Source organism: Orbicella franksi, chromosome 15 (genome assembly GCF_964199315.1).
Source record: "Orbicella franksi chromosome 15, jaOrbFran1.1, whole genome shotgun sequence".
Lineage (NCBI taxonomy): Eukaryota > Metazoa > Cnidaria > Anthozoa > Scleractinia > Merulinidae > Orbicella > Orbicella franksi.
Window position 1 is genome coordinate 16,969,901 of NC_138159.1, and position 12,238 is coordinate 16,982,138.

General features: G+C 38.5%; 2 protein-coding genes across 2 annotated transcripts; both read left to right on the plus strand.

Annotated features, from left to right (window-relative positions):
• Positions 1-1,803: 1,803 nt before the first annotated feature.
• LOC145470623 (homeobox protein MSX-1-like) lies at positions 1,804-6,257 on the plus strand. Its single transcript, XM_081454428.1, has 2 exons — positions 1,804-2,089; positions 2,647-6,257. The coding sequence occupies exons 1-2, from the start codon at positions 1,804-1,806 to the stop codon at positions 3,072-3,074; spliced, it is 714 nt and encodes a 237-aa protein (XP_081310554.1). The 3' UTR covers positions 3,075-6,257.
• Positions 6,258-6,482: 225 nt separating this feature from the next.
• Positions 6,483-12,217, plus strand: LOC145469887 (uncharacterized). Its single transcript, XM_081453696.1, has 2 exons — positions 6,483-8,391; positions 10,820-12,217. The coding sequence occupies exons 1-2, from the start codon at positions 7,905-7,907 to the stop codon at positions 11,074-11,076; spliced, it is 744 nt and encodes a 247-aa protein (XP_081309822.1). The 5' UTR covers positions 6,483-7,904; the 3' UTR covers positions 11,077-12,217.
• The last annotated feature ends 21 nt before the right edge of the window (positions 12,218-12,238 follow it).

The window sequence follows — 12,238 nt, forward strand, 5'->3', positions numbered from 1 at the left end:
TGGTCTGCGGATGAAACTCTAGTGTGTGACCATCCAAATGAAAACTATTGAGCAGGACTTTCATGTGGTACTGTCTATTATGCTGTACAAGGTGGTTCCAACTTCTAAGTTTGTGGATGAAACCTCGGTCTGCGACCATGCAAATGAAAGCTATTGAGCAGTTCTTTTATGTGGTACTGTTTATTATGCTGTACAAGGGGGTTCTAACTTCTGAGTTTGTGGATGAAACCTCGGTGTGTGACCATGTAAATGAAAGCTATTGAGCAGTTCTTTTATGTAGTACTGATAATTATAGTGTAGACGCGTTGGTACCACCTTTAAAGGCTCTGGATGAAACATTCGTTTGAAGTCAGTGACGCGAGGAAATTCATGTGTCAGTATGCTAGATTTTGCTGTTAAACTATTTTCCTAGTCTTTAAATGATACCCAATTTGTGACAATCCTTATCAGTCTTATCGTCTGCTGTTTATTACATTGTACAACGTCTACGTTTGTGGGCGAAACCATTGAAACGAAAGCATCGAGTTGTATGTTTAAATCTTTAAACAGGTTTGAACTTGTACATCTTCGTAGTGAAAATATTAATATAGTGTACAAATTTCAGCTGCTTTTGAAAGAGAAATGGGCCACCCGCACTGACAAATCCGTATCGCACCCCAAAGGTTATGATAATGAGTACGGATTGTCCCATATCACACAGATATCACCCGATGATTAATTTAGTAAAACGAACATCTTTTATCAGATGTCGGCTAATGATTGCTTTGACGCGTATCTGAGAGATAACCATTGTTGGGTCAATTGCTATTCAAACTCTTTCAATGGAAATTAAATTCTCTGTGAAATTGTTTACTTAAAGGCACCTCCAATACAGCGAGCATTATCACGGCCTTTGTGCAAGAACTGTAGCGATCATATTGCACGTGTAGCAAAAACTGTACTTCAACAACGTGATTGTTAATCTGTCGCATTTCCACTTCATCTTTAAGGTAACTAGGGCAGGTATAGGCTGATATTGGGTTTTCTCTCGAAAACCCTTTCGTTATTAAGAGGTATTAATTATTGATAAGATAAAATCTTGTAGTGAAATGGTTGCCCGTGTTGACAGCTTAATGGAAATGTCCAAAATCAATCAAGCTCTTTGCAAACAACTCGCGTTGTTGCTCTCACGGACCGCATTTGACAGGACAAAAGAAACCTTTTCTGGCATGCTGTTTATGTACCGGGCACGACAACCAGAAATCTAAACTTCGTCAAAGGGAAGATTCTTCGTGGTTAAAGAACCTTATAACCCGGTATCAAATGAGTAGCGGTTTAAACATTCACACTTTTGAAGTACTACATATTAATAAACTGCGTAAGCTACGTGCAAAGTTTAGAGCCTGAGAGTCGCTTTAATGGATATGAGTAAATGTAAGCAAAGCTTAAAAGGAAAATTGAGCCTTATCTGAAAGAGGGCCGACTAATCAAACACAGATGCGAAAGCAACACTCTTTCATGCCGCAAAACTGTTACTACTCCGAGGGACAAATGGTTCAGGGAAATTAATAACAGCTTCTAACTGCGACCAGATCTACTGAGCCATGCAATGCCTTTGAGGCTTTGTTTTCTAGCCATCAGAGCGAATTAGAATCAGCTTATGTAATCCGTGTACTCATCTGTTGCTAATAAAAGCTGACAAGAATATGTATTATGTGTAAATACACTTGAACTAAGTAAAATTCTCTGATCTCAAATCAATTTACCGAGAACTATGCCACATGATAAACACTCGTAATAACAACCATACCGTAAAATCAAGCCATGGCTAAACAAGGCAGTGACCGGACCCAGAGTATCAAGCATCAAAGGCGTCCTAGTCCTCTTAAGCCCTACCTTGCATTTTCAATTGATAGTATTTTGGGAAGAAGAGACGAAGATAAAACCGCGCTACATCCAACGCAGGCGCTTCCAGAAAAGGAGGCGCGTACGAGACGAGAAAACGAAGAGCAGCCTAAGCGGCCACCTACAGAGGACAATATGGACTTGACGAAGATTCGCCATCTACCTTGGTTGGCCTACACTCGTTATTCACCGCCTAAACTTCCAAGTGAGTATGTTGTTCTTTTGTTCATTTAAAGCTGACAAGGAGGGGCTGCAGCTGTGTCATGCTTGGGGTTTGACAATGTTTTTCATGAACCTTTTAAATGTGTTTGTGATTTGTGCGATTGCCGTTTGACTTTCGCCCTCGGCAATGACTACCTTATTTCAAATGCTACAATCTTTAAACCTAATTAACACAGTCCATTTGAAAAACAAAGCAGTGAATGTGGCTTATATTTTGATGTACGGTGAAAAGTCGACCCAACTAGCCTTAAGTCTGGTTTTAAAATATCTTTGGAATTGTAGAGAGTTGGCAAAACAAGGAAGGTAAATTTAAAAAATCGCACTCAAGTGAAGCCGCCACTTTTTCCGGGTTAAACAAAAACATCTATCAGATAATTAGCTGTGAAGAATACTCTAAGGCTTGCATCAGTTGATGTTCGTTTTAAAGTGTGTAATTTCACTTATCCACTAGAAATATGTTATCTGGTATAAGTTTTAAAATAAACACTCAGTGTTTTTACAAAATCCGCAACAAAACAACTACGAGCTCATTTTGTTTAGGGTCGAGAAGAAAGCTAAAGAACTGCAAACGGCGCTCAAGTGGAAGCCCTCGAGTACCCTTCTCCACTTCACAGCTGGTGACCTTGGAGCAAAAATACACAGAAAACCACTATCTTTCTGGTTCACAGGTTACTGAACTTGCAAGCAGCTTAAATTTACCACATCAACGAATCAAGATATGGTTCCAAAATCGACGCGCAAGGGAGAAACGGAGTCAGGAAGAAAATTCCATGGGCACTGCAACAAAGGACTACCCGCATTTGCAGCAACAGGTTGGATTTAAGCACGCTACAACTTGCTGTGTTCCTTTCTCTCTGAGAACAAATTTGTCCATGAACTTTTGTGGTTTAGGCAACTATTCGCCCTACAAAATGTTCAGTACATTTGTTGACGTTGACGGTTACGGCTGTGGAACATTGGAATTCTGAGTAACTTTTTGGTCCAAGTCAACACAAGCCTTCAATGTTTTGAGGTTTTTTTTTTTATCAAAGCAGAATCATAACTGACAAACATTGAAACATCAGTTGTTAATCCAACCTATAGTTTATTATGTCTATTTCAACAGGATTATATTGTGGTTGAAAGAGAAGAAACGGGATCCTTTTTAAGTTATAATATGAATCGGTTTTAACTTGAGTTTTTATACATGTACAGTGGTTCATTACTTTGTCAGAGCACCACCCTACTGGTTGATTGTATTTTAATTTTTGTGGCTGTTGCAGCAAATGTGATTATCGAAAAGATGTTTGGAAATCGCTAGTTAAGAGAATGCGCCGATTCAGCTATGATGTCTCGGCGCCAATACCTGAATCATTGACACTGTTAACTTAAGAAAACTACAAAATTGACAGACGGCTTCATGTGTGTGGTCTGTAAATTGCATTGTTAAACTTTGCATGTTCTTTTGTTATTGTCGTTGCTTTACTCCGAGGAGGTAACACCGTGTGTCTCCTTACTAAAAGAAAAATAGGCGTTTCTGTCTGTCTGCCGGTACTGTCAAAACAATCATGTTAAATTATGACGTGAAAAAAGCTTGCTTTGTCTGCATAAACCTAAAGTAAACTTCCAATCCAAGGGGTGAATGGTTTAGGCTTTAGGTCCGTTTGACGTCCGCCGTATATTTTTAATTTTTTTGTGATGCCATATGTTCGCATGAGTATGTCTTGAGTGAAAGGTAGCTGACAGCTCAAATCCTCATTCATTTAGTAAATGCAGGGGGTCAACTGCAGCTTAGGATCTTTTCACTGACTTAAACCTCCCACTGCACCATACCATTCAAGAACTTGACACTGTACATTCGAGAATGGCCAAGTTCAAAAGTGTAAAAAATTTCAAATTTTGTTTAGCACAACATTGAATAATAAACACCGCCAGATGAGAGTATCGAGCGTCAGCTCTTGCTTGAATGGTCACACACTTGGGTTTCATCCATTCCTTCAAAAGCTAGCGCCTCATTAATGCTTAGATTCTGTGTGTAAAGTGTTTCTTTTTCACGTTGTTGCCTGAAATAAATTTGTCAGTAATCCACGCTTTCTACCTTGACTGAAGTTGTGTGTTTGATTCATACTTAAGGCAAAGTAAAGTAATCAGTTTAGTACAAAAAAGTGTACTTGCTACACAGAAGATGCATTTTAGTTTAAAATATCTTTTGTTATGGTAATCTTGATGTCGATAGGGCACTCAGTCCGTGAGGAGAGAACAATAGAAAATAGCATAAGTGCTTTTTCATTATTGCTTGGTCTCCACCTAAAGAACCTGCACATAGTATAACGAGCGTTAACAAAGGCAGGCTCCGTCACGTGAAGGGAAATACCGTCGGCGTTTGAGGGCAATAGATTACTTGCAGAGCCATTTATCACACGACAAGATAACGAAGAATTTCAATTTGGCAGTTAGCCACTACTAATGATGTATTATTGCTGTGATAAACTTTTGATAAATGGCAATAATTACAGTTCTAATGGAAGGGATAAGACTGTTTGTTCAAGTGCTGTGCGGTACTTCTTTGACGTTTTTGTTTCTTTCGCCACACTATTAAGAAATGCCTTGATCAAGCGTAGTTTCGAAATATTAGATTAAATATTTTTTACATACCAAAGTAAAAACTACTTTCTGTCATTTATGCTTAGAAAAACCTGTGCATTTCACTCTCTTTCTGTTTTATCATATACCCTTTAACATGCTTCAAGGTTCTTTTCTTAATTAACGTTGTATTGAATTCTAATAGGACAAATACTCCAGAATTTTGCTCTTATAAAATGCCTTGATAGACTAAGCGTAGTTTTGAATTCTTAAATTAAATGTCGTTTACATACCGAAGTAAAAACTACTTTGTCGTTTATGCTTAGGAAACCTTTCCGTTTAAATTTCTGTCTGTTTTATCATACACCCCTTAACATGCATTAAGGTCCTTTTCTTAATTAACGTTGTTCTGAATTCTAATAGGACGAATAATCGAGAATTTTGCTTGGTTAGCATTATGGTCAAAAGCCAATTACAAACTGTTATGAATTTCATAAAATGTGTTGATGAATCCTTATTAGCAGTGACTTTCCACTCTCGCGGTATAACTCTTTAGACTATGTTATCTTTGATAAAACCTTCTACCCACATCTTTTTCTCTCAAATTTAACCATCATTGTTACCTACGAGTTTGTGATTACCGGTGTGGAGCTTTTCTTTCCGAATATAACGTTCTACGGATTCCTTCGACTGGACGACGATTCACTTTAGAAACCTAACTCGGCTAACATGTGGCACCAGCTCTGTTTCTTCACTGTCACCACCAAAGCAACTGAAAGCGATGCGGTTCAAAACTTTGCCGGGAAACTTGTTACTACACAGTTGCCTTTTTCGCCGTAGTAATAAATATTTTGCTTATCTGGAAAGCATACAAAAGGGCGGCTTTAATCGCTTAAATTACCTAATAACTGATTCCGGAAAACATTCAATAATCGCTTTATAGCTCAGGTGCTGATCAATGTGTGAACAGGGAATCTTGCTCGTAGTTTTCATAACTTTGGCACCGGCGACCTAATGCATATTCCTTTTACTGACCGCACACCGCTAACCACCCAACAATAAGCCATCCTTCATAAACTTGGTACTATTTGCTATTCAATTTGTAGTTTCCATTTCTTAATGCGGTCGGTTCTGCGGTAAATAGCATTACGGAATCCGTCGCGAAAGCTAATCAACGCTAAGACGTTCATTTCATCAAGTTTTGTTTCTGTTTGGAGAAGATTTGGCGATGGGCTACAGGGGAAGATTGTGAACTTTGCACCAAAGGTTTGCCTTAATGTACTCTGAAAAATTCGCATGACGCAGTTTAGGATTATCCAGATTAACGATTCACCTTTTACGTATTCGTTGCTCATTTGGAGTCAGCAGAGATGAAGGAATTTGTCCGTCAAAGCACGTTCTCACTTTAAGTATTTCCAGACAGAAACCGGAAATAACCTGTTTATTCACTCAAGTACCAATACAAACGCAACAGTTGTACAACACAAATTTGCGCGGGATTACTTTTTATTGTGAAGCTTGCGGCTTACACTAATCATAGTGAGCTGCCAATTGTGTCAAATACACAGAATATTTCGCCTTGAAATGACTAAAAAGACCTTCCTGAACGTCTTGGCAAATCATCATTTTATGGACAATTTTCTGTTTCATTTGATGAACATCTGGGTGTAACCTATTCATTGCAAACCCTAAGTACTAAAAATCAAGAGTTCGCCAAAACCATCATTAGGAAAATATTGGTTGACTAATAGTAGCACACTAAGATGCTGCTCAATAGCTTTTGTGATTACTCAGCTTATAAGCTGTATTTTCGATCTTAATTTTTCGAAAGTGTTGATATCTAGACCTTGAACACAGATCATCACGATATTGACTGAAGGAAATTAAAATCCCTACTAATTAAATTAATTGCAGTAGGCCCTAGAAAGCAAATGCCGTCAATTATTCTCAGTTGCTTTGTTTGTCGATGCCAGAAACTGTCGATACACTGTTAGTGGAAGCAGTCTCTAGTCTGTATTTTCCCTCCATTGAATGCAATACACCTAGAAGAAAAATTACATTTCTCCCCTAACATCTGATAGGTCTCTTTGTGTTAATATTACTTGAAGGGCCCCATTGATTTCCCTTAAATCGTAGGTTTTGTTACTAAGGAGTTTGAACAGTGGTTACAATTCTTAGTAATGTCAATCCAACACATGGCTTTTTATTTTTGTTTCCACACAAACGAAGGCCCAAACAAATTAGATAGCTCTGAAAGTTTCATGTGTAAGGATACCAGAAGAACTGAAGCTGTTGTCAGGAGACTAGGCGAAAATGTTCACACGGGCAACGTGGCTCTTTAACTTTGTTGTCACTCCAAGCCAATTAATTATTCGTCCCTTCGCAAGGCACACAATTCAAATCTAAGACTTCGCTCATTGTTTATTTAGCTCGAGCAGGCTACTGTTCGTATTTTGATTTGTTTGACCACATCTCCAAGGAATGAATTTATTATCTTTTTACAGCTAAAATCGAATTTCCTACCTTAGTAATAAGCTTTCGCAGAGCATTTTCCGCCGTCATTACAGTAATTAATTATCTCGAAGTTGTTGTTTTCAATTAAAGCTTAAGAACTGCGCTTTAATCGATTGCGTTGGAGGGTCATTGGTGGTTTCTGAAAGACATTGTTTTTAACTGCAATTCCCTTTTGAGAGGGTATTCGGATATTTGTAATTTCCGTTTAGAACCTATGAATCGGTCGCATTTCATTTAAGTATTCTGGAGAAGAACTTCCCCTTTTGGTTTCCATCTAGTTACTTCCCTCTGAAACAGGACTTTTTTTTTCTTCCTCATTCACTCAGGTTAATCCCTAAACAAAGATATTTTTCTTTTGAAAGTGAAAATAAGACGACATTTGCAATGAGTTGCGTTCATATTCTTGGGGTGATAATTAAGTTATTGACAGGCTCGAGTGCTATACAAAATACTCTTATCTCGGTTAATAAATCATATGATTTGATACCGACGCGCCATTGGCAAACAAGCTAGAACTAAATCAAATGATGTCCGTGAAGGTTGGAGCGGTATAATTTGATTTCGGGAAGGGAAATAACTCGGTGAATCGTACAAACTTGCTTTGCGGATGTGATCGAGATTGTTTTCGATGAATTTTAAAACAGACTATAACAGCTTTGATTACTGTAATCCCGGATTAAAATGATATTCACAAACGGTTGACAAGTGAACTATTCGCTAAGATGAGGGATTTGTCACGAGCACGTATAAACTTGACAGGGCACGTCATCGATGCGATCAACATCTCCATAATAGAATCTGAATTAAAACCAGCTCTGAAGAATGCATCGGTAAACAGCCCGAAACTCTATACAGCTTTGTCACTAAAGAATTGGCTAGAGCTTCTCTTGGACCAGCCGGGAACACAACTTTGCCAGCTGAAAGGGATTACCCGTAAAACAACGGTGAAGGACATGGCGGATAGGATCAGAGATTCTGCTGATGCCAACGCTTATCAACTGCCCACATCGTCCAAACCCTACTTGTCGTTCTCGATAGAAAATATCTTAAGTGAAGGCACATTTGGTCCACGAAACCAGCAAAGGAAAGTACACGCCCAGAAATATGAAACTTTCAGAAAAGAGAAGTCTAAAAAGGCATCTGTAGAGACTCTCTTTACACGTCTTCCCTGGCTCGCCTACACACGGTATTGCCCTCCAAAAATTCCAAGTAAGTAAAAGAGTTTTCCTTCTCGTGTATAGATTATCTTGTTTTTTTAAGTTTTAGTCTAGCTGTATGCCTTTTGTTGTTTGCATTTGCCTTCCACCGATGTATTCGTCGTCTCTGCATGGCATCACCGTGTTGGAAAGATTTTATGATTGTTGTTGCTATTTAGTAATAAATTTCTGTTAAGATGAATCTAGGAAAATATCCTTGTCCTTAACATGTCTGCAGCTTTTGGAAGTAATTTTGAGTTCCTCTCTGTTGCAAACTGGGTTGTATGAGACACGTGGATACCAAAACTGGTCGCGTTTCTCTAACTTCTGATAATCTTCCCGAACAATGACCCGTAATCACGTGTAGTTGTTTCAACCTTTCCAAACGGCATCTTTGTTACGTGGGATTTTCAAGTAAGACTGAGGAAGGTATAGCCATTTTTTCCACTGCTTTTGTCAGTTATTCTTGGTGCTTTGGTAAAGCTCTTTTCGGGTTCTCAATGGACTCTGTCCGAAGTCTGCACCAAAAACCGCAAATAGACAGAAATTTTAGAGCGAAAAACAGCAGGGAACTTGTAAAAATTGTAAACATTTTTAACCTTGCGGTTCATAGTTCGCATGAGCAGATTAAGGTTTTTGTACCCTCTGTGTTGTTCAGATCTTTTACAGTTTTTCAGAGGACGTTCGTTATTCTACCAGAACAGTTGAATCATTCAGTCATGATACCCGGCTGTCAAAATGCTTCCTTTAGAAAAAGAGTGCCCTTTGTGCTGTTCAAGGGAAAATTTTCATCGTTTTGGTTATCCTATCCTTTATCATTGCATGGAGCGTAATGCCCAGTGTATGATCTAGCTTTCTCCGTCTTCTGTCAAACGAAATAATCTCAAAGGAATCGAATTCCGTTTGAAAAACGGGGCTCTTATCTCTTCGTAAATAAATGAAACAACATAAAAATCGGCTTATATTTTACATGTAATAACCCAGATTCAAACACACGATTATAGCTAGCACAATTCTATCTTAAAGGGATAGTTTAAGTTTGAATTTGCCCCACATTATAAACCCGTTTCTATTAGCTTTCATTTGTGGATTTGCAAGGAATATAAAATCATGTTCACCTAAAATCTATTGAAGTCATTTTTTTTTCAGTGAAGTGGCTTTTTGTCTTTAAAATGATTAAGTTATTTTTTTTTCTGTGCACTCTTAGAATAAGTTAATGATTTCCTATCTCCAAACAATACCCTTTTCAAACTACTTTAAGTCTTTAATCTCTATTGTTACTTTTTATTATCGCCTGGTTGTTTCAAAGCAGTAGTTTTCATTGAAAATTATTTCGTTGAATAAGTGCTGAATGTTCCGTCGAATTCAAGTATTTGACAGACCAAGAAAATGTCATTTGAACTGCACCTAAGACCAAACAGTTTACGTTTTAAGTTACGACCGTCTTGATTTCTATACTGTTCTTACAAAGAACATGTCAATCTGGTGTCAATTGTGTATTTCAGCCCGCCGTTTGATCTGTATTGGACAAATCAACATTGTTATAGCTCCATCTGTCTACCCTTCCCTTTACATCTAAAACAATGAGATAAGAACGTTTGTTTTGTTACAGTCTCTTTTTGCTGCAGAGAGTAACAGCACGTGTTTCAGGTGGTTCATCATGCGATGATTTGATTATTGGTACACGTTAGGAAAAGAAGAAATTTAAACTGATTGTTGTATCTGACATAAAGAAAAAAACGTTTTTATGGAAGGTTGTTTTCTTTGATTTGCAGTAGGGTGCATTAAACTGTTTGAAACTGCAGTTGCTAAGATACAGTCCATCTAGTTTATGTTCAAGCTACGATTCTTTTTCTAATAAAGCCTTACATCTGGACAGGAGAGGATCAAGAAAACTGGCTTTCGTCCTTTTTACCACAACAGAAAACACTGAACGGTGTTTCTACTTATTGTGTGTTACAATGTGTTATTTTTTGTTACTGTTTGAGCAATGCTATTATTGTTTAAGAGTGCGAGTTATTTGGCTAGAGTCATCGGCTATTCCATTCCCACATCATGGACTAAAGGTAGATTTCGTCAGTAAAGCAGCAGACCATGTATATCTGGTTTATTACTAAGTACAACAAAAGGCTAAAAAGTTAGCAAAACCCACAGAACTCTTAAAAGCAACTTGCCTTTGGTTCCATGTCGATCTTCTCGTGTTCTTCCAGGTACCCACGTGATTACCCGATAAATTCCCGGAGGGACTCCCATATGAAAAGTTCGGGGATACTCGACGTCTTGCTCTACCCGCGCCTAGATTGGCCTCCTTGCGGGGTTTAATTCAAATTTTCCGACGTGGCCTCCTCGAGATAAACGATACATATGAGTGGTCTTTTAATTGTATCTATCCTTTTTTCGTTTTGAAAATGAAGCTGATATATCGCTTTTCATGTCTGCAGGATCCAAACCTCGGAAAGGTTCTCGACGACATAAATTAGACAGAAATCCAAGAATACCCTTTTCTAGTTCACAGTTGGCTGCACTGGAAGCCAAATTTATTCAGACCCAGTACCTGTCGGGCTCAGAGGTGCGTGACTTATCATCCACGCTGGGAGTCACTGAGCACCGAGTGAAGATTTGGTTCCAGAACAGGAGAGCGCGCGAAAAGAAAACTCAAGCAGCTAGCGCCGAAAAGTCAGGGCCACCACAAAGTTAAACTTAAACGTTGTTACATTGTCGTAGATATAATTTAAACCTTTTTGGTTTTCGTTTTCTTAATTAAGATACATACCAGAGAATAATAATTTATAGTTGTCAGGGCAGCCATTTACGTTCAATTAAATCACTTTCACGTGTCTTCTTAACACTGATTATGACAAACGTAAAGAAACTGGAACTCGAACGTTATGGATACTCAGCTATTTTGAGAGAGGATGGACGAACTTGGATATTCTGATTTAAGGTAATTCCAGAAACTTTGTCCTGTCACAACCTCCGATATATCTTAGAAGGTGAAGTGGTCAGTGGGTTCGTCTCTGAATCGAGGGCTCTGTGTTCGAACCCTGGCCGGGAATGTTGTGATATATTCTTGGGCAAGACACTTACTCTTATAGTGCCTCCCTTCTGCTTGGTTTATAAATGGGTCATGGTGAGTTGTTGGAGAAAACCTGCGGAAAATGTTGGTGATAACCTATAATGGACTACCATCGACTGAATCCAGGGAAACTGACGTTATTCCTGGTTACGGAAGTATTCGTATCATCATCAGTCGTTTAGACGCCAAGTGGCGCTAAGGGCGTCAACAAGCTCTCCATTCCTATCGGTCATTTGCAAGCCGCGAGGCTTTCTCTCAGTTAAGGTTTAGAGCCTGAAGTTAGGCCTCTGCAGTCCTCCTCCAGCCGACACAAGAGTGTGAAAAGAAGAGAGGCAGTCCCAAATCCACCAAGGCTCATGTGCAGAGGAACCTTTATGACCGAGTGTCAGCAGTATTTGAACACGAAGCATGATAGGTTTAGCATGCGTGTCTGTGCTTAAAAGTCCCTAATACACAGTAACATTTTCCAGCTATTGTCTTTACTTCAGATACTTCATGTACCTGTTCTCTTTTATTATTGAGTTAATATAAGTCACGATACAAGATAAGATAAAATTCATTCACATAAGATGAATTAAATAAAATTAAGAAAAGATAGCTTGATATGAGATAACAAGGCGGCAGATAAGATTCACTGACAACCCAGAATCCATTCAGATATATAAGATAATGAACAAAGGATTCATTGAGAAGGTCTCTGAGAGGGTCCCTTAAAGTTCAATACTGTTACAGACGTCTTTCAGCTAGGCTTTCTTTATTTAGATGGGAAAATCAAATGAAACAG

What these genes read in the sequence shown, in the direction of transcription:
- LOC145470623 (XM_081454428.1), top strand. Translation starts at nt 1,804, where the DNA reads ATGGCTAAACAAGGCAGTGACCGGACCCAGAGTATCAAGCATCAAAGG. An exon ending in TTCACCGCCTAAACTTCCAA is followed by an intron (nt 2,090 to 2,646) that starts GTGAGTATGTTG and finishes CATTTTGTTTAG; the next exon opens with GGTCGAGAAGAAAGCTAAAG.
- LOC145469887 (XM_081453696.1), top strand. Translation starts at nt 7,905, where the DNA reads ATGAGGGATTTGTCACGAGCACGTATAAACTTGACAGGGCACGTCATC. An exon ending in TTGCCCTCCAAAAATTCCAA is followed by an intron (nt 8,392 to 10,819) that starts GTAAGTAAAAGA and finishes TCATGTCTGCAG; the next exon opens with GATCCAAACCTCGGAAAGGT.